The following is a 22,845-nucleotide window of genomic DNA, read 5'->3' as shown; positions in this document are numbered from 1 at the left end:
ATATATCATGAAACAGCTAGAAGAGAGTTTTTTTTAATGTTATCACCAAAAATGCATGAGGGGATGAATATGCTAATTACCTTGATTTGTTCATTATGCAACATATACATGTATCAGAACATGAAATTTTACCCTATAAATATGTATAATTAAAATGTGTCCACTAAAAATGAAAAAATAATTGAACTATCAACTTATTCACCTTCACCACACATTGGTCATATTTCTGACCAATCTAGATTGTTATGGTCATAGGTGAAGATACCTGGGTGACCCTGCAAAATTAACACTAGATATTCTCATGAAAAACAAAGGGTTTGCTTCATATGACCTTATTCTATTTGCAGAAGTAATATTCTCTTCTACTCCTACTTAGGAAATATCAAGTACTGGAAAAGGCAAAATATCTCTTCTTTACAAAAGTTAAGCAAGAAGAGAATTGCATGCTACTGCATGGAACAGATCCTTCCTCCCTTCTGAGACCGGCAAGAAAATCGCAAAAAGGAGTACTAGTTAAGGTGTGGTCCATAGACGAGAGACTATCTGTGAAATGTTTGTGGTCAGTAAATAGAGAAATTGATGGGTGGAGCATGTGGGTGGGCTCCTGTAATCACAGCTAGGAGAGAGGATTGCTTGCGTTAGAGTCCATCCTGGTCAATAACGAGATACTCTCTCTAAAAACAAAACAAAACGAAACGAAAACTCAGCAGGCCACCAACCGGGACACTCCCCAGGTCAAATGACCGAGCCTCTAATTCTGTGATTGTTGTTGCTGTGCGCACGTTATTAAAACAAACAAACAAACAAAAAGTGAAGATGTTTAGAAAGTTTACAGTACTTTGGCATTGTCCTGATATCCAAGCTCCTGATCAGCAGATTCTATTCTATTCTATTTAAGGGCAGTTCGAGTGTTGTCAAATTTGTGATTCCCATGAGGCCAGGCTGCTTACTGGTAATGCATAAAGGACCACATCCTGGTTCGCGAAGAGTTTGGGGGTAGAGAAGGAGGGAGAAACTGATCCTTCATCACAGGTAGTTTGAGAGCACTGATGTAAACTATAGTCACACTTTTGTAGTATAATTGATTATTATCCTCAATAGGTCATTTACACTAAGTCGGAAAAAAGTGGAAACATCAGATATGTGGGATATGCGTCACCTTGTATATTTCTCAGCTGGAAAAGTGTAAAACATCTCAATTTTGCAATGTTGGCTCTAACCGCTCGTCCTAGAGTGAGTCCTGCCATCTTGTGGTTGAAGATGTTGACTGCAACAGAGAATAGCGGGCTTTAACATCAACAGTTCTGATTGGGTAAAAAGACCCTCGTCTTGGGGTAGTTCTCTTTTGAAGTCCTAGAGTCAGTCACACACAAACGCCCTCTTCCCGGTAAGTCCATTGTAAACAACGGAATGCACTTTAGGGAAAGGAAAGGAAAACGTGTTCTTTAGGACTCTTAAATAGCGTTTTCACCCATGAGCAGAATTCTCTGATTCATGAGCAGCGCTAAGTAGATACCGTGTGCGTGCATTTTGAATGAATTCATTTCTACACTATTTTATAGGAGTATTGAATAGTTGGGAATTGGAACCCCTCCAGGGGGAACCAAACATTGTCATTCAGAAGAAGACAAAGAGGGATAGAAATGAAGCTGTTGATTTCAACACACAAATTCTGGTAGTAGTTGAAAGCAAAGCAAGTAAGTTTCTCCGAATCCCTAGTCAACTGGAGGTAGAGACGGACTGCGCAGGTTAACTACAGCTCCCAGCATGCCTGAGGGGCGAGCTCAGCGGCTGCGCAGACTGGTGCGCGTGGGCGGTCATGGGACTTCAGCATGGCGGTGTTTGCAGATTTGGACCTGCGAGCGGGTTCTGACCTGAAGGCTCTGCGCGGACTTGTGGAGACAGCCGCTCACCGTGAGTTGCCTCCGGCTTCGCACCTGCCCAACCTCATGCCACCCAGACCATCGGGCCACACTCAGGAGGAGCTATTTCTTGATGGGTCTCGGTCACGTCTCCCAGAGTCTCTGGGATGTCCCTGGAGGCTGATGCCCGCCGATGTGTTGGTCTGATTCCTAGCGCGGGAAACTCGAAGGTTCTGGGGGTTGTTATCTGGTTCAGCTACTTTCCTGCAATGAGGGAACTGAAGCCCAACGAGGGCGAGGGATTTGCGTAGGGGCCTACAGCTGATAGATGACAGAAGCCGGAGCTGGACTCCAAGGGTACAATCTTCTAAGCTTCTAAGTTACTATCAGCCCTTCCTGACTCTCACGGCAGTGTCTAAACAAATGCTGGAATTTGGGGCACGGACAGGAAGCGCCGTGGAGGCTCGGAGAAGGAGGAGGATGTGGGAGTGTTGGAGCAATACTATCTAGACAGAGAGAGGGTAGGTGGGGGCAGAGGACATACACGGCGGAGTGGTGGTGGAGGAGGAGGACAGCATGGCCCAAATCGTAGGGAAGCGAAAGCCTTGAGAGACGAGAACCTGTTTTAACTATTGGAGTTAGTCATGGGTTCTGTATTCCGTAGACTGTAAAGTGTGGGAATAGAGAGATTAAAAAGAATCAAGAGGTTCGTGCAGTAACATCTGCTCCTCAGAGACAGTTTTCAGCTCATTGTGAGTTCTGATTACTGATACTGTTCAGAGGTGGTGCTAGAAATGACAACCACTTCTTGGCAAAGTGAATCACAGCACATTTTTATTGTTCTCTTTATGAAGTATCCGTGGCGAAATGACTGTCCCTTTCCACTGCTGCCACTAAATGAACGTTATCTCTGTGGTACTTGGCTCATCAGCACAAAGAGGAAAGTAGACATGATGATCTGGGCCATTTAGCGCTAATGTTCTTTGATCCTGTAAAACAAGTTTTCCTGGGTGCAGTTCGTCGCAATTATTACCTCCTCAATGAGGCTTTTCCTGATGCCATCCCATTTTTGAATAAATCATGAGCTTAAGAGAATTGCCATGTCTTATCCTTTTATTTACTGTGCTTAACACGTTCACTCTGCAGGCACCAGTACATGGCAGTTACTCAGTTAATGCTTGTGGAATAAACTGAACACATTAAAAAAATTAATACAAAAAAGAAAAGTTAATAATGATTTCTTTAGAGAATTTCCCCCAGTTTAAAATACACTTGAAAGAGGTGTGGTAATATATGTACTTTGTTAGTGGTTATTTGTTTATAAATTAAATGGAATTCATGGCATATGACAAAGTTGCCTCAACTTACAAGTCAAAGACAAAGGACTGCTCTGCTATTTGATGAGTCTGGAAATAAATAGTGGACATTTGCAAAGAATAGGGAAGACAGAGCCCTGGTTCTTAGTTTCTGATGTGATATAAGAAACCAATAATAAGCTTCAGAAATATACTGTGTAAATTAAAATACCCTAAAGCCTGATTGGGGAAGTAAGTACTCCTAAGCTGCCAGATGAGGAGTAGTCTAGGAAAAAGTTTTGTGGAGAAACAGATCCTAATTGACATTTCTGTAGAACGGTAGGGACATTGTTTAGTAGCCAAAAGGATATCCTAAATGGGTATAACAAGGAAGTTTAGAGCAGATTTGGGAGTGTGGTAAAGAAGAATAGGGAGGAGGTATGGCTGGTTGATTTGACTAACTGGGTGAAAAGTGAAGCCCAAGGTACAGGCATACTTGTGATTTTTTTGTTTTTAAGGGTAACTTTCTCCAGGGAGCCTTTTGTGACCCCTACACCAGGTTTCACTGTGCTATGTACTTCCATAGAATCCTTACTTATAAAAAACATGTATTTATATACAATGACTTGCTTAATTGCCTTATTTGCCTTAGTTCTCCAACAGACTAGGCTGTAAATTTCTTGTGGAGAAGGATTATATTATTTATCCTGTATGCTCAACACCAGTTTAGGGCTTGTCAAGTAATGGATGCTCAGTAAATATTTGAGGAAGGAAGGGAAGAAGGAAGTTGGACAAACTGTTGAGAGTTTGGCATTGATATGTATTTTAATATTAATATCCTTTCATCCCCATTGGTATTTTTAAAAATTAAAGATGAAAGTCATGATTTAGATTTTTTTTTGGTAGCCCAAATGTCCAGAACAGTGCTAACTGATGAGGATAATAAAGCAAGCCCTTGACCTCAAGGAGTTCCCAGTCTGTTGATGGTGTGCAGCTTAAAATGGGAAGTGGGCAGTGGTGTGAGGGAGTTATCACTCCATTTCTCCTTAGGAAAGGAGTCTCTCTGAAGGAAGTAGAAGGACAAAAAGCAAAAGAAATGAATGAGAATAAAAGTGACAGTGATAAAGTAGGAACTTGATGGGATAAAAATGAATACAGGGACATGAAAGAGAATGACATTTGAAAAGGAGAAGCACAAAGTTAAGAGTCTTTAGTATCATTTTAATAATAATTCATAATGGTTAAACAAAGACCTGTGTGCCAGGCACTGTTCTCAAACACCTCATGTGTATTATTTCATTTAAATTTCATGACAGGTATATGAAGTAAGTGTTGTTATTTTAACCATTTGACAGATGAGGAACCTGAAACTTCATGTTAAGTAACTTGTAAGTGTTTAGTGCACAGACTTTAAATCAGGCAGACTGACACTAGAGTTCACATTCATAACCACTCCTCAAATGGCCTCCTACTCTTGACATCTAGAGTCAGGATGGACCTGTGTTACAGGAAGGAGAGGTTGTTATATTTAACAAAAGTGTTTGATTTTTCTTTTGCAGTTGGCTATTCAGTTGTTGCTATCAATCATATCGTTGACTTTAAGGAAAAGAAACAGGTAAAATAATATTTCTAAAGTTAAGTTCATAAATAAGTATTTGTAATTGTGTTTATATTGGTAATTTGGAAGCTACAGATTAGAATATTTCTTAAATGCACCCCTTTGTGCATTATTACTTTTCTATTTTATATGTTAACAGTTGAGCTGATGCATATTTATACAAACAATGAAGATTTTTGTGAGGTACTATGACATAGTGTTCAGGATTCTTAAAGTTGATTTGAAATTAAGTTACTTTCACTGTTGAAAAAGTGCATTGTTATTGGCTAGACTGTAATCAAAATATTTAGTCCTTTTTATTTTATTGTCATGGGCTTATTAACTACGTTCTCTCTTAAACATTACTAATAAGTATGTATATTTCTCTTTAGGCGAACAACTGTATCTTGTAGATTATTTCAGTCTAAAAATTAGTTTTCATTCTTCCTATTCACTGATGTTTACAGTTGCTTCTCTATTTAGCTTTCTTTTAAAAATTATTTTAAAAAGTTTTTTTGAATACCAGAAATCACCTTGCTTTCTTTAAAAAAAAATGCATATTTTTTTCTGAGAATCCCTCGTAATTTTTCCATTATGCTTTGTGCTATTAATGGATACAATCTGCAGTAACTATTTATCGTTTGTTGCAGGAAATTGAAAAACCAGTAGCTGTTTCTGAACTCTTCACAACTTTGCCAATTGTACAAGTAGGTGTTTTGTTGTTTAAGAAGCATAATATCTATTTATTCAGTTAAAAAGTACCTAATTATTGTGTTATTCTCTAGCTTGAGCTGCACCTTACTCTGAGTACCAGTCTTACGTTTTCCTCAAGGCTCAACTCTTCAGGAAACATTATTTTACTATCAATTCAGTACTGCTTTGATGATCTTCTTTCCTGAAGTCCTACAACTTTTAAATTATCTCATTATATAGTTTAAGATACCTACATCTCTTTCTGTGGCTGTATTGTAAATTCCTAGAGAACAAGGACTGGATTTTATTGATCTTCACTATCCCTTATAGCCAGTACCTTTTAATGAATACTTTCCACTGGTAAAAAGGAAAATCAATTATTGTCTTTTGTGCTTTTTTGACATCATGTTTTTTTTAAATAGGGAAAATCAAGACCAATTAAAATTTTAACTAGATTAACAATTATTGTCTCGGATCCATCTCACTGCAATGTTTTGGTAAGTTAATTATTTTTCTTCTCTCCTTTTGGCCTTGTAAGTTGTAGTGATTAATGTTGAACAATGTTGCATTTTGTCTTCCCCATTTTACATTTTCCCTCGCCCCCGCAAACCATGACACCTGCCTGCTCTCCTTGTCCTCAGAATTCACACAGTGTAATATGTCTGTTTTACTTACTCATGGCACATGTGTAGTGATACCACAATTAAAGAATCCCTTGGCAACTGTTATTCATTGAACTCACGTGCACCAGACTTAAGGTGGGTGCTGAGGGGTATTGCCATGAATAATAGCACAATCCTTGAACTTTTATAAAGCTTAAAGTTTAATTGGCAAGACAAGCACTGAACAAATAATAATTACAAATGTAAGGAATGTTCCAAGGTAGGGAAGTGGTAAATAAAGGATGCTCTGGGAGTATGTAACCTGAGTGAGTTGATATTCAAGCTGGGAGACAGAAGAGTCAGTAAATGTTATATAGGTGACAAGCAGGGAGCTAGTGTTCCCAGATAGGATGGATTATGCATAGGTCCTGAAGCTAAGGAAAACATGATATTTTCTGGGAAGTGAAACAAAACAATAGGGCTAAGCCTATCGAGCCAGTTACGTGGCATAAGGTTAAAGATATAAACTTGGGTGAGGATTCCAAGAGCAGTTCGAAGCCCTTGAAAGTTTTAACTAAGGGAGTGAAATGAGGTTTGAATTACAGAGAACGGATTAGAGGGAGTTAAGGAGGGGACTTAAGAGGCATCCAGGAGGGAGAATTGATGGGATTTATTGGTTAATTGGATGTAGGATGATTACTCCCTAGGTGGCTTGAGCAGCCAGGTAGGTAATGGTGTACCATTTCCTGAGACGGACCATACAAACAAGCAGGTTTGGGGGCATCCTGATGAGTTACTGTGAGAGTTTCAAAAGAGCCCATCAAAAAAGATGTGCACGGTGGCTCATGCCTGTAATCCCAACATTTTGGGAGGCATAGGCGGGCAGATCACTTGAGGTCAGGAGTTCAAGACCAGCCTGGTGAACATGGTGAAACCCCGTCTCTACTAAAAATCCAAAAATTAGCAGGGTGTGGTGGTGGGCACCTGTAATCCCAGCTACTCAAGAGTCTGAGGCAGGAGAATCACTGGAGCCAGAGAGGCAGAGGTTGCAGTGAGATCACACCAGTGTACTCTAGCCTGGGCAACAGAGCCAGACTTCATTTCAGAAAAAAAAAAAGATGTGGCCTTCAGAAGAGTGATCCCAATTAAAAATGGTGCTTTGGAAGTGGTCACCTGCAGTGAGTAATTGAAATCACGGGAATGGATGAGATTCCCTGGCCAAAGTGCATTGTGGGAATAAGAAGTTTGGTACAGAGTCCTAAGGAACTTCACCATTTAATGGTATGAAAGAGGATGAGCTAGGATTGGAGACTGAGAAGGGACTACCCTAGAAGTAGAAGGACAGCAAGCAAAGGGAAAACAGAAAAGGAGGAATGAAAGGTCAGCAGGGTCAGTATACTTGTGTAGTCAAGCAGACAGGCAAAAAAAAAAAAAAAAAAAGTCTGTCAGATTTATTGATGTGACAGCCCTTGGCTGCCTTAGCAAAAACCATTTCAATGGATATAATAGGGATGTGAAAAAATGCAGACTGTGCTGCTGACTTTGCTTAAGAAATTTGACTCCATAGGAGAATGGGAGGCATAGGGTGGTTGGTGGATAAGAATCTGCTGCATAAAGAGATTTTGTTTCTTAAATGAGAGAGGTTTGGGTATGCCTACTATCAGGGGAGAGAGAAAGTGACATTCCCTGAGAAGGTGAACTGTTTTGTCTTTAGCTGGGATGGACATCTCCATCATATAATAGAAGTAATTAAGGAAAGACCCCCTTTATAACAGTTACTATTGCTAAAGAAATTGTGAAAAGCCAATTTTTGGTGTCTTATACACCTGCAAGGCAGCATTCTGGTTCCTTAGGCCCGGGTAGACATAAATGGAGCTGACTTTTGATAGGTTGTAAAGACTTTCATTTACTCTTGTTACCATGAACATCTTGGTGGTTCCTTTTTGTCTCCTTCACAAGTGAGAGTGGGCAGGTGAAGGAGAGCAAATCCCAGATCCTGGCTTTTCCTAAGACCTGGACCCTGCCCTATCTCAGCACAAGTCTGCCTAGCAGGCCCTCTTACCTGCTCAAGCACAGCACCTGCTGCTTCTCTTATACCTTCCTAACTTTTATTATACTTTTTCTTTTTACAAAATAAGAGATTGCAAAATTTTAGAAGATGCCAACAAGCAGAGAAGAAATACTACACTTTATTCCATAATTCAGAGATTGTATGTTTGTGTATAAATATATTTTTTTCTAGTCTTTTCATATACAGACTCACACAATTTAGGTTTGAGATGATACTTTCTTTTTTCTTCTTTTTTTTTTTTTTTTTTTGAGATGAGGTCTCACTTTGTTGTCCAGGCTTGAGTGCAGTGGCAGTGGCATGAACGCGGCTCACTGCAGCCTCAACCTATGGGACTCAAGAGACCCTTCTGCCTCAGGCACCTCAAGTATCTGGGACATATGTGTGTACCACCACACCCAGCTAATTTTTAAATTTTTTTGCAGTGATGGAGTCTCACAATGTTTCCCAGGCTAGTCTCAAACTCCTGGGCCCAGGCAGTCCTCCCACGTTGGCCTCCCAAAGTGCTGGGTTTACAGGCTTAAGCCATCATACCTAGCCTAATTTGATTTTTACATGTCAAACACAATGTTTGGTACATGGTTAAAGTATAACAAATGTAGGAAGGAAGGAGAATGATTGGTGAGATGGGTATTTGTATCTAAATTCTCATGTGCTTATGTCTTTTCTGCCAACATACAAAGCAAAGCAGAAATGTCAATAGTATATTAGAAGTGTTCCATGATTGAAATATAAGTGTGAGTCAATCACTAGACAGAATTTCATGTGTACAGATTTTGTTATTGTATGATAACATTCTTTTTGTATTCCTAGAGAGCAACTTCTTCAAGGGCCCGGCTCTATGATGTTGTTGCAGTTTTTCCAAAGACAGAAAAGCTTTTTCATGTGAGTAACAGATAAGTAAAACAAAGTAGTATTTTTTTCTTTTTTTTTTTTTAATTTTATTATTATTATACTTTAAGTTTTAGGGTACATGTGGACAATGTGCAGGTTTGTTACATATGTATACATGTGCCATGTTGGTGTGCTGCACCCATTAACTCGTCATTTAGCATTAGGTTTATCTCCTAATGCTATCCCTCCCCCCTCCCCCCACCCCACAACAGTCCCCAGAGTGTGATGTTCCCCTTCCTGTGTCCATGTGTTCTCATTGTTCAGTTCCCACCTACGAGTGAGAACATGTGGTGTTTGGTTTTTTGTCCTTGCGATAGTTTACTGAGAATGATGGTTTCCAGTTTCATCCATGTCCCTACAAAGGACATGAACTCATCATTTTTTATGGCTGCACAGTATTCCATGATGTGTATGTGCCACATTTTCTTTTTTTTTTTTGAATTTTTTTTTTTTTATTATACTTTAGGTTTTAGGGTACATGTGCACAGTGTGCAGGTTTGTTACATATGTATCCATGTGCCATGTTGGTTTGCTGCACCCATTAACTCGTCATTTAGCATTAGGTGTATCTCCTAATGCTGTCCCTCCCCACTCCCCCCACCCCACAACAGTCCCTGGAGTGTGATGTTCCCCTTCCTGTGTCCATGAGTTCTCATTGTTCAATTCCCACCTATGAGTGAGAACATGCGGTGTTTGGTTTTTTGTCCTTGCGAGAGTTTACTGAGAATGATGTTTTCCAGTTTCATCCATGTCCCTACAAAGGACATGAACTCATCATTTTTTATGGCTGCATAGTATTCCATGGTGTATATGTGCCACATTTTCTTTCTTTTTTTTTTTTTTTTTTTTTGAGACAGAGTCTCACTCTGTCGCCCAGGCTGGAGTGCAGTGGTGCAATCTCGGCTCACTGCAAGCTCCGCCTCCTGGGTTCACACCATTCTCCTGCCTCAGCCTCTCCGAGTAGCTGGGACTACAGGCGCCCGCCACCACGCCCGGCTAATTTTTTTGTATTTTTTTTAGTAGAGGCAGAGTTTCACCGTGGTCTTGATCTCCTGACCTCATGATCCGCCCGCCTCGGCCTCCCAAAGTGCTGGGATTACAAGCGTGAGCCACCGCACCCAGCCGTGCCACATTTTCTTAATCCAGTCTATCGTTGTTGGACATTTGGGTTGGTTCCAAGTCTTTGCTATTATGAATAGTGCCGCAATAAACATACGTGTGCATGTGTCTTTATAGCAGCATGATTTATAATCCTTTGGGTATATACCCAGTAATGGGATGGCTGGGTCAAATGGTATTTCTAGTTCTAGATCCCTGAGGAATCTCCACACTGACTTCCACAATGGTTGAACTAGTTTACCGTCCCACCAATAGTGTAAAAGTGTTCCTATTTCTCCACATCCTCTCCAGCACCTGTTGTTTCCTGACTTTTTAATGATGGCCATTCTAACTGGTGTGAGATGGTATCTCATTGTGATTTTGATTTGCATTTCTCTGATGGCCAGTGATGATGAGCATTTTTTCATGTGTTTTTTGGCTGCATAAATGTCTTCTTTTGAGAAGTGTCTGTTCATATCCTTTGCCCACTTTTTGATGGGGTTGTTTGTTTTTTTCTTGTAAATTTGAGTTCATTGTAGATTCTGGATATTAACCCTTTGTCAGATGAGTAGGTTGTGATATGTTATATAAGAAGTCTGATGTGCTGACTTTGTAGATGACCTGTTTTGACTCATCTGGAAACTTTTAGGATTTGTTATTTATACTTGGAGTTTCTAGAACCCCATAAGGGTATATATAACTGGTGTTTGTGTTTTTTTTGTTTTGTTTTTTTCATCCTGCTAACCTTTGATGGGCTCAGTTTGAAAGAGTGAGTTTTCTTCTGTTTCTTTATCTCTGCTTCATTCATTCAAAACTTCTCTTAGCTAAGTGTTGATCCATCTCTTTCTAGCTCTAAAATCACTTCAGTTTCTGCCCTTACCATTTGCTGCTCCTTGGGAGAGAAAGGAGCAAGGTTGTATTGTAGCATAAAAGTTTCTACCTCTGTTTCGGCTTCCTCCTTTGCATGCTCTGAGGTATAGCCCATATGCCAGCATGATTGTCTCAGCTTTTACTCTTTCAGAAATTCTTCAAAATCAGCCATTTGCTAGTATAACCCCTCTTATCTTGAGAGCCTTTATGAATTGAATTTCTTTTGTACTTGTAAAATTGCCATTTCATTGCCTTTGCAGAAGGGAAAGGAGCTTAACGTGTATGCATGTTTGTCACCTTGAGACAGAACACCTTGGGCATTTTAAATGATTACAGTAGGGAAAAAACAACTGTAATGCATTTTACTGTGTAAAATGAGGTATAGCTACTTTTAGAAAGTTCAAAAGTTGCCTTTATCTAGGTTCACTAAAGTGTCCATCTGCCAAAAGTATAAAATGAGGTATAGCTACTTTTAGAAACTTCTGAAAGTTGCCTTTTTCTAGGTTCACTAAAATGTCCATCTGCCAAAAATATAACCACCAAAGGTACTACTCTGTGATTTTTTTTTTAAAGACTAGTCAAGTGTCCTATTAAGAAGAGGGGAAAGAGTAGAACAAGGAATTCAATCTGTAACTGATTGTGAATAGTCAATTAAGATAACTGACTGTGAACAGTCAATTAAGATAACTGACTACCTTCAGACCAGCCTGGTCTTTGAGGTTTTAATGTTACATCAGTTTTTTTTTTTTTTTAAGCAAAATTCGTTCTAAAATTGCAGAAAGATGTTTTTCCTAGATGTATCCAGTAGATGGAGCTATTGACTAAGGATGCTAATGTGTGTGGTAAACACTAATAGTTTTCAAGACATACTATCAATTCTTAATTATTTATATTAACAGAGAGAAACAGCACAAATTATTTATGGGTGCCGACTCTTTTTGTTGTTGTTGTTACTTTAAAAAATGCAACTGTAGGCCGGGCACAGTGGCTCATGCCTGTAATCCTAGCACTTTGGGAGGCCGAGGCAGGTGGATCACTTGAGGTCAGGAGTTCAAGACCAGCCTGGCCAATATGGTGAAACCCCATCCCTACTAAAAATACAAAAATTATCCAGGTGTGGTGGCACGCGCCTGTAATCCCAGCTACTAGGGAGGCTGAGGCACGAGAATTGCTTGAACCCAGGAGGCAGAGGTTACAGTGAGCTGAGACTGTGCCACTGCACTCCAGCCTGGGCAACAGAGTAAGACTCTGTCTCAAAAAAAATTTTTTTAATGCAATTATAGATATTCTCAAGAATTTTGTTTTAATTAAAGGGGTAAGTAGAAGCAAGTGATTTTTAGTCATAAAAGACACCTGTAGAACTTTTTAAAATCAGGCACATTCAGCCCTCACCACTGTAGACTCTGGTCCAGTACATTTGGGGTTGATTCTGGGTATCTGTTTTTTCATGTTCTTTAAGAAAGTATAATTCAGTGCTGAAACCACTAATGTTTAATATAAGGAAGACCGTGGGCATTTCCAAATTTGTTAACCAACAGCAACTTAGTTTGCTTATTAAATAATAGCAACTCAGTTGTGATTTAGAATAAAAGTTGTTGATGTACCAAGTATTTTGTTGTACCTTTGATTTCTGGATTAATTTTGAAGATCATGCAACTTACATTTCCATATCCCTTTACTGATGATTAGAGAAACAAAAGAAGGTATACATTTGTAAAACCTTTCAAAAATGTTTACATATTTATTTCCTTTAACTTTTACAACAATCCTGTAGGATAATTGAGACAGATATTTATTACTGTCCTCATTTTATAATGGAGAAAACTGAGATTCAGACTGAGTGATTTGCTCTAAATCTCCTAGCAAGTGTGTTCTAAAGATAGGACTTTGGGTTTTAGACTATATTGTAATTTCATATAATAGTTTTACTTGTTTATCTTACTGTTTTCTCAGACTTAAAGTTTGAATTTGGTGAACACATGCTTGATGATAGTAGATGGGCCTGTCAAAAATACTTTGGAAGATGGAAGAAAGCACAAAGTATTGACTTTACACATATACTCAAAAAGTTATATGAAAACGCAGTTTTAAAAATTGGAACATCTTCCTCTTCTCTATCCAAATATTACCCATTCCTTAAGATTAAATTGAAATTAGAGTTCTCCTTGTTTTCTATAGGAAATCAATTTTAAAAGACATCTTTCTTTTAAAGCTTTTATAGGTATATCATGGTTTGGAATCAGGTCAAATGCAAGCAGTTTGTGTCTTAAGTTACATTCTATAAGTGATTTTATTTGTTTTGTTTGTAAGTTGATTATCTAGAATTCTAACAGGTATCTATCTCTATAGGTATGGTATTGTAAAACTAAGTTAGGTCTCCAAGATGAGTCATCAAGCATACACACACACACAGACACATGTCTATGTCAATAGTAGTATAAAATCTAACCACCTTAAATAGCATTATTTCCATGGGACATAACATACCATTATATTTTCTACTCAGAGTATCTGGAAGATGTCTCATAGAAACTCCCTCTCCATAGCTACTTAAGGAGATAAGGCAGAGATTAAAGATTTTGAGGGGGTCCATTGGTTAGGGCTCCTTGGGATGGGGGAGAGCTGTGGAATATGACACAGAGAGAGAGTTGCATAGAAGCTTCCAGAGCTCCTGGACCAATTAGTTATTCCCATTTAGGATTTAAAGCAGCTGAGCAGGTTGAGGAGAATTCAGGTTATTTAGTCTAGTGGTCTCTAACCTGCTTTGATTGTGCACCCTATCAGTTTAAAAAATTTTTGAGCCTGCTTCCAAATATATATATGTTTCTTATAAATTATTTGCATCTCTCATTATACCAGTGTGCCTTATAAAAACTACATACCCACAAAACAGATCTTAAGATAGTGAATTAAAAAGTAAATGGGCCAGGCGTGGTGGCTAACGCCTGTAATCCTAGCACTTTGGGAGGCCGAGGCAGGCGGATCACGAGGTCAGGAGGAGGCCATCCTGGCTAACACGATGAAACCCTGACTCCACTAAAAATACAAAAAATTAGCCAGGCATGGTGGCTGGCACCTGTGGTCCCAGCTACTCAGGAGGCTGAGGCGGGAGAACGGTGTGAACCCGGGAGACGGAGCTTGCAGTGAGCCGAGATTGCGCCACAGCACTCCAACCTGGATGACAGAGCGAGACTCCATCTCAAAATAAAAGTAAATGGAGGCTAGATCCAGTGTCTTGTGCCTGTAATTCCAGCACTTTGGGAGGCCGAGGCAGGATGACCACTTGAGGCCAGGAGTTCAAGACCAGCCTGGGCAATATAGTGAGACCCTGTCTCTATTTTTAAAAAATAAAAGTAAATGGAAATAAAAGTTTTATTTTCTTCTTGCTCCTGAAATTCATGCCTTTCCTTTGCAGAGAACTGTTGTAGTATCTTGAGGAAGGGAGTGTCCTGGTGTTACTTGGAGTATGGTCTGCCTCCACTGGCTTTAGAATTACCTGGGATATTTATTAAAATGCAGATCATTAGGCCATACTTAATGAATCAATGGAGGTAGGGCCTGGTTGTCTCCATTTTTGATACATTCTTTAGGGGAGTTTTACACACATTAAAGTTGAGCGCCACTGTTGATGGGCATCTCTCTTTTTCCTTGGTAAGCCTGATTGTCTCTTCACAATTTATCAACCTGATATCTTTGAAAGGGATTCAGGGAGGAATATGAACCCCTACAGTCCTATTCCTTTTGTGCCATAGAGGCAAAGATGTGTATATATGTGTGCATTTTTATGGGAATACGTTTTCTTTAAATTGTCATAGGAGTCTCTGGCCAAAAAAAAAAAAAAAAAAAAAAAATTGGTATGGACAACTGATGTGAATTATTATGTAACCTACTAGTTTTCAGAGAAAACAATTATAAGATTCTTAACCCCAAGGCTCTACTGGGCATAATTTAATCTTTTAAAATGATATAGAAAGCGTTTCATTGTAGTGTGAACATTAACTCTTATTTTGTAGTTATCTAAAAGTATTGATTGAACATTTTGGTTAATAGAAAACTAAATAACAATAATTCAGTTTGGGGCATTCTAAGGTTGAAGTGTCAGAGGGAGCCATGTGGAGCTGTCCCTTGTAACTAAAAGTTTATTATAATGCATGTATTTGCACGTACTTAAACCAACATAGAGCCATTGTTTAATTGGCCACTCTTACATAGGAGAAGGGACGAAAGGAACAATATGTAAGTAAAAAGTAACCTAATTTAGCTTTATTCTGGGGAGAATGTTTAACAAGCTTTTAAAGAATTAATCAGCTTTTTAAACTGAAGAAATAATTTACATTCACAATGATTAATTTAAACAGTACAAAGGTACTGACAAGTACGCCTTACTTCCACCTAAAATTCCTTCCCCGTTTTTTCCAGAAGCAACCACTAGTAATAGTTTTTGTGTATCTTTTTAGAAATATTATTTACCTCACCTTTTTTTCCTTTGTTCTCCCCTTTCTCCCTTCCTCTTTCCTTCCTACCTAACACCATGCTTCTTTTACCTTACAGTTTCTTAGAGGTTGTTCCATAGTATCCATTAGAGATGTGCATCATTTCCTTTAATGAGTTGGCATATTCCATCATATAAAGGGATCATAATTTATTTAAGTAAAATTGAGAGATGTTTAATTGTGTCTAGTCTTTCATGATTGGTATTGCAATGACTGTCATTGTACTAATGTCCCCTGAGCCTTTGTAGGGTATATAGCTACGTAATATATTTTTAGAGTCTCTATACTTACAGAGACTTCTCTATAGGAGACTCCACTTATACCTACTACATACCTATAAGTAGAATTATTGGTGTGTGCATTGAAAATTTTGGTAGCCATTGCTAAAATGCTTTTCAAGACCTTATACTGATTTAAAGACCTTGTGAGTGCCTGTTTATTCATTCTCATGTCAGCAAGGTAGTACCAAACTGTTTTATCTTTGCCAGTATGATAGATAAAAAATGGTGAACAGAGCTGAATTTGTTTCAGCTATCATTCAGAGCTTTTCTTCATCCACTCTTATTAAATTTTCAATGACTCTTTTATGAGTTGGACAGCTGTGGCAGTTGGGATGGGGAGATTCTTTATGAGCCAAGTATTTCTGCCAAAACAACATTGCTTCCCAGGCTTACTAAGTTACTATGACTGTCTTAAAGCTAGCCAACCTCTGATCTCTACTTCCTAAAGCCCTGGGGTTGGAATAGGAATGACTGAAGTGGGGATTCTGAAGAAAAAGGGCAAGATATGGTATTCCTGTCATTGCTGAAGGTTGACACCAATCCTATAGGTCATTTTCTCCACTCTTCCTTACTCTGCCCTTTCCCCTGGTACATGCCACTGATGTTGTTTGTCAGCGTAGCCATCCTGGAAGTTTGAATTTGTCTGTCAAGCCTGTACACACTAGCATTGTCAGTAAGCTTTATTTTTAATGTAATACATAACAGCCAACTATTTTTATCACCATAAATCAAATAATGGCAAAATCAGAGCCAGGTATGTTTCTTCCAGCAGTGTCTTCTGGCTTGCCCTCTACACTAGTAACCTTTTCCCAGCTTTATTTTTCTTCCCTGATTTTCCATTTATCCTGATTTTCTTATCTGTTTATTTTATCTTGTATGTGGTTTTCATAAGCAGTTTCAAATCTCTTTGAGAAGAAAATGCAGAGTATTACTCAAGTCATAGCAAAAATTAAAACAACGGAAAGGGAAAAAGTTGAGAAAATGCATTCATTATCATTTGCTTTGTAATAGCTCTGCTTTAACTATTTATGTAGATTCCTTCTATTAGTATTTGAACAAATGTCATGAGGTGCTGTGTTCATATTTCTTTAGCTACTCAGTAGACTTGATAGGAGCCACAGCCCTGGGACAATTCTTGGCACAGAGTTGCTCAGTAAATAGTGTGTGGGATAAATGGACCACGCATACATTCCATTTGGCTTATTTTTTCCTTGGGTTTTAGAATAGTCAGTTGCTTCTTTCTGGGACAGTCTGAAGTAACCTTCCAGAAACTGAGCCTCACTCCACAACCCATCCTTATGTAGAAGACCATATGAGTTAGAGAGTCTTCAGGCCCTATCTTTTGAGAAAGTCTATGGGCATATTCCGCTTTTGCTGGATTACAGTTAAACCATTTAAACCAAACCTAAGAGTAGCAAAACAGTTGACTTTGTAAAAGGTCAGATGTATTTCAACACAGAACCATCAAAACACCTATGGAGTGAACCATACTTTATATCGACTTTGACCTTATCTCCCATTCTTACTTGTGCCAATTTTCCTATTGGCCTTACCTATTTTTTTCTTCTTTACAGATTGCTTGTACACATTTAGATGTGGATTTAGTCTGCATAACTGTAACAGAGAAACTACCATTTTACTTCAAAAGACCTCCTATTAATGTGGTAAGTGTTATACTTTCCATTCTGTATTTGAATCTTAGAAGCTTACATTAGCAAATTGGAAAAGAAGCAGAAGAAATCAGTGTTCTTAGAAGGAAAAACAAAGGCTAGGGAATAGGAGGCAGTTTTAGAAAAAAGAATTTTCGTTTTGAAAGCTGAACAAAGGGAGAAAGAAAGCTTAAAATTAAAAATATCCAGTTAATTATTAAGATGTTTTTAAAAGGCTATAGAACCCAAAATTTATGAAGGATATTTCTTAAGAGGATAGCTAATAATCATGGGTACTTATAACCTGAACATCGATTATTAAGGGAACAGAGCAGTCAAAAAAGAAGAGGAAGGGAAAAAATAAAAAGCTGGTGCCTTGAGGCACCAGCAAGCTAAAGAGAGAGTCAAGAGGGAACAAGGCATAGCATCACATAGACGTGGTCTATGCAAAATTAAAATCTGTGTTGAAGCATGCTTATTCACAAAGAGCCCAGGGTTACTTTTATATTAACCTAATAGGATGGCCATGTGTTCAGAAAACTTTTTTGTTTCTCCCTCTGCTATAGAATTTTTCTCATTCCCCTTCTATAGTTTTCTCTTGTTTTCCCATACCCTTCATCTTCCATCTGTCATGCCTTCTTCTAAGTCTTAATTTCCTCCCATTTTCATCATAAGGTAATATTATTTCACACCAGTAACTATTTTAGTAGCATAAGGTCAGCACAGCTGTTAACTATTTGCTTTGCCAATCAGATCCTAGGAAGAGTTGAGATGCTGTTTTAGAATAGTGGCTTCCAAAACCCTACTTAGTCTCCTGTTCTCAAAAAATGGTGTCCAAGAAGAAAAAAAAGAGTTTAGCAAATACAGTCCAAATTACATATCCAATCCTATCAGAATCAGAAGATTAATTTTTTTAAGAAGCTTTTCAAAGGATAATTCCCCTGCTCTTTTGCCTCTGTAGAATCATAACTTTCTCAATTTTAATTCTCTTTGGTGCTAAGGAATTGGCTTGAGAATTAGAGGGAGACAGTAAGAGGAGAAAATGGAAAATTGGTATGTGAAAATTCAATGTGGCAAAAGTTATTAGTAGTAGTAGTAGTAGTAGAGACAGGGTCCCACTCTTTCCCAAGCTAGAGTGCAGTGGCTTGATCATAGCTCATTGCAGCCTCAAACTCCTGGAGTCAAGTGATCCTTCTACCTCAGCCTCCTGAGTAATTGGGACTACAGGTGCATGCCACCACACCTGGCTAATTTTTTTTATGTTTTGTAAAGTTGGGGTCTCACCATGTTTCCCAGGCTGGTCTCAAACTCCTGGGCTCAAGCAATCCTCCCACCTCAGCCTCCCGAAGTGCTCAGCTTACAGGCATGAGCCACCATGCCTGACCCACCCAATGGGGAAAAGTTTAAGTTAGCTTATGTTCTACCCCTAAAAATATGCTACTCAAACTAAAAATATATGTTCATATATTTCAAGGGAAAAACATAAAAGCTCTTGTTGAGTAAATTTTTTTTTTTTTTTTTTGAGACGGAGTCTTGCTCTGTCGCCCAGGCTGGAGTGCAGTGGCACGATCTCGGCTCACTTCCACCTCCGCCTCCCTGGTTCAGGCAATTCTCCTGCCCCAGCCTCCCGAGTAGCTGGGATTACAGGTGCATGCCACCATGTCCGGCTAATTTTTGTATTTCTTTTTAGTAGAGATGGGGTTTCACCATGTTGGCCAGGCTGGTCTCAAATTCCTGACCTTGTGATCCGCCCGCCTCAGCCTCCTCAAATGCTGGGATTACAGGTGTGAGCCACCACACCCAGCCTAGGGTAAATATTGACAGTACTAGTGAACATAACAATATTGGCTGAGCTCAAATCATTGGTTCCTTGTGTTGTTGCCAGTACTTATAAATAAATAAGTAAACAGTGAAAAACCCCTGAATCACCACATTTTCGAGTTGCAAATCTATGTTGTGCAACAGCTCATTTGTCAAATGTGGGGAAATGAAAAACTACAAGAAGTCATTCAGTTCTGTAGTCACACAGGATTAGGAAAGTTCTGATTGGTTGTCTGTCAAGATCTCTGATGTGCCCCAGGTACCTATGATAAAAGCCACAAATTAATACAGTGCTCAAGGTTATGGCAGTCTTATTGGCCTCACATATTGTTTCTCTCCAGAGGTAGCAATCTCTGTCTTTAGAAGTTTGCCTAACCTTTTTACCAGCCTCAAACTGCCAATACAGTTTCTGTGGAAGTAGCACCCCCAGAGTTGGGCACTATAGCCACTCAGCAAATTGCTAGTGAACTTACAACTTTTTCACCTTTTTCTTCACCTTAATGAACTAGGAAGGTCATTTTCTAGATGGCTTTGCCTGAATAAGCCCACATACGATACTGTGACCTTGGTTGGGAGGACCTAGCATGTGATGCTAAGGCCAAGTCCATGGAATGGACAGCAATGCACAACAGATAATTCCTCATGTCTCACGACAATGGTAAGATTCCCAGTGGCTGCTTTGGTGAGAGCTTTTAATTGGGGTTCTTAGGAACTTGTATTATTGTTTAAACCAGAGTGTGAGCTCCTAGAGAACACCAGCTGTGTCATGGTCCTTTTTTAAGTACTCCACTGTCTTGCCTATAATGAGTCCTCCTTACAGTTTGTTGAGTGAATAAGTACATGTTGAACTTAGCATATCAGGGTACAGCATAGGGGACCCAGCCAAATTCTGCTCGTTGTTAGTCACTAGCTGGATGTCCACATTCAGCAGGAAGTATATGCCGTGAGGGAAGTGGGGCAGTGGGGCAACATGAGGAGGACAGTGGCAGTCGAGACAGTTGACACCAGGACACCCCACCCCCTGATTCCATTGGAAAGTTCAGGAAAGCTCCTTTCGTTTGATGGGCATTTTTGGCTTAATTCCTACATTTTTCAATTTAAGAATTCTGAAAAGTAAAAAATTTTGTCAAGTGAGAGGGATATGCAGTTTAACACAGTGTCTGCTTTAAAAAAAAATCTGGTGTGAACATTTTGCATATGTTGTTTAATAAAAACTAGATGATGGAGTGGAAAGAAAGGCTGCACAAGATTATTTTTAGTCTTCATCTAGTAGAGGAGTAGGCTGCACTGTGAATTGGTCAGGAAGCAGAAGAGTCCCCGTTAATTTATTCACCTGTTTTTTATTAAAGAGAGAAAGTTGGAAACATACAGGTGTCCAGCTTGTTGTTCAGAGTGAATAATAGTTGTGGTATAGGTATGTATGTATTATTTGTAACATAATATCCAGTCTGGCTGTGGAGCTGTTTGTCTACATAAAGTATGGAAATGTATACATTGTGAGAGCACAGTCTTGGTCCTTGCGTGTTCCCTTGGCTTTGAGGATAAACTTGTTTTTGGCCTTGAGAAGTTCATAGATTGGCTTTAAAAGGATCACTTTATAAGGATTACTTGGTTTGTTTTTTTTTTGAGACGGAGTCTCGCTCTGTCCACCCAGGCTGGAGTGCAGTGATGTGATCTTGGCTCACTGCAGCCTCCACCTCCTCGGTTCAAGCGATTCTCCTGTCTCAGTCTCCCAAGTAGCTGGGATTACAGACGTCCGCCACCACAGCTGGCTAATTTTTTTTTTTTTTTTTTTTTAGTAGAGTTGGGGTTTCATCATATTGGCCAGGGTGGTTTTGAACTCCTGACCTCAACTGATCCACCCGCCTTGGCCAAGGTTACTTTAAGCACAGATCTTAATTTTGTTATGATTTGGGCCCTTTTCTTTGGTTGTGGTGAAAAGCAGTATTAAGAAAGGTAAATCATTCATCTTTTACCAATAGGCCAGATGCCATGGGAGAATCATCAGCTTGGAAGGTTGGGATTGTGAAGGAGGGCCCAGGAGCTCTATAGAATACCAAACACTCCGTTTGTGTACTTTGCAGCTCTTTTCCCTTTTGTCATCTTCACTGCATGCTTAGAGCACCATAATTTCAATTGTGCAATTTCCTCTAAAATCTCCCACAAACCTCTTCTGGAGTCTAAGTAACTTGTCATCGCATTTCTGTCATGTGATAGATGTGTTTCTAAAAAACTGGATTCCACTCCTTTTCTTGAATAATCACATGACTTCAGATTATTTAGCATTTTATGACATAAGCAGTTTGATACCTGCTTTGGCCCAGCAGCTTTGGGATGGGGTAGATGTTAATTATCTCCATATGCAGGTAATACAGTAGAATCTTAGGTAGTTCATGGTTCACACAGTTAAATGACTCTCTCAAGGGGTTAACTAGGGATTTGTACTCAAGCTTTGATTCCAAATCTACTGTCATTTCCTACTGGGAAATGCTTTTTAAAGGTACTGTACAGCAGAACTCTTTGTTAAGCACAGAGTAATTTCATATTTTAAAAATATGAATTCAGGTTGTGAGAAGGATGTTCTTAAAGCAGCATGTATCCCGTTACTTTCCCTTTGATTTTTTTACAATGTTATTTCCATTTCAATGTTATTGTCACTTAACAATGACTTCAAGCTTATTGAGTTATTTTAAGGGATCTTATATGTTTTACACTCTCTCTGATGTTTTCTCCTCAGTCCTTCCTTTAACCCTAATCCATTTCTGTCTTCATGGTCCGATTACTCCCCACTGAGAGATGTTTAGTAAGTAATATCTAAAGCAGTGAGGTAGTTCCATGAATCATGCTATAAATACTTGATTTGGATGTGTGTTCTGTAAACTTTGTTTTATCACACATGAATCTAATGTGTTAATTACTGTGTCCATTCAGTGCCAGCATTAAAAATTCCTGTGGAAAAAAAAAAAAACGCAAACAACAGCAGAAACAAAGTTAAAAGACAGATGACAAACTGATGGAAAATTTTCACTCATGTCATAGACAAAATGCTTATTCCCTTAACACATAAAGACCAAAGAGTGCCTAGAAATTAATAAGTTTAAAAAAAAGATGAACAATACCAAAAAATGGATTAAGAATATGAAAAAGGCATTTCACAGTAAAGGAAATGCAAACAGGCCTTAGACATATGAAAAGATGATTAAATTTATCATAGTAAGAGATTTCACATTAAAATCACCTATGTGATTAGAGATACACTCTGTTGTAAGGCTGCAGGAAAGCAGACATTTTCATATTTTGCTCATAACTGTGTAAATGGGAACAATCCCTATGCGGAGAGTGGGTAATTTGGCAACAACTATTCAAATTACAAATACATTTACTGATTTAAACAACAGTTTTAAACTGTATGATCTCACAGTTTTGAAGCCTGCAAGTCTGAAATCAAGGTGTCAGCATGATCTTGTTCCCTCTGAAATCTATAGGACCACCTTCCTTGCCTCTTTTTAGCTTTTGGTGATTTTCTGGCAATCTTTGGTAATCCTGGGCTTGCAGCTACACAACTCCAGTCTCTGCCTTTGTCTTCAGTGTGTTCTCCCTGTTTGTCTCTATGTCTTCACAT

The 22,845-nt window shown here is 38.9% G+C and overlaps 1 protein-coding gene across 4 annotated transcripts in view; it reads left to right on the top strand.

The window, feature by feature from the left end:
• The first annotated feature begins 1,365 nt into the window (after positions 1-1,365).
• RPP30 (ribonuclease P/MRP subunit p30) overlaps positions 1,366-22,845 on the top strand; it is a 36,210-nt gene continuing 14,730 nt past the window's right edge. The window contains exons 1-7 of one of the 4 annotated variants that reach the window (XM_055274238.2): positions 1,366-1,387; positions 1,720-1,914; positions 4,717-4,772; positions 5,405-5,461; positions 5,870-5,944; positions 8,931-9,002; positions 17,328-17,417. In XM_055274238.2, coding sequence (XP_055130213.1) covers positions 1,833-1,914; positions 4,717-4,772; positions 5,405-5,461; positions 5,870-5,944; positions 8,931-9,002; positions 17,328-17,417 — 432 coding nt within the window. In that variant the 5' untranslated portion in view covers positions 1,366-1,387; positions 1,720-1,832. Of the gene's footprint in view, positions 1,388-1,719; positions 1,915-4,716; positions 4,773-5,404; positions 5,462-5,869; positions 5,945-8,930; positions 9,003-17,327; positions 17,418-22,845 lie in introns of those variants that run through there. The other 3 variants (XM_055274237.2, XM_055274242.2, XM_055274239.2) reach the window with 3 other exon arrangements.

Source organism: Symphalangus syndactylus, chromosome 4 (assembly GCF_028878055.3).
Source record: "Symphalangus syndactylus isolate Jambi chromosome 4, NHGRI_mSymSyn1-v2.1_pri, whole genome shotgun sequence".
NCBI lineage: Eukaryota > Metazoa > Chordata > Mammalia > Primates > Hylobatidae > Symphalangus > Symphalangus syndactylus.
The sequence above is the reverse complement of the archived record's forward strand: the minus strand, read 5'-3'. Positions and strand labels throughout refer to the sequence as shown.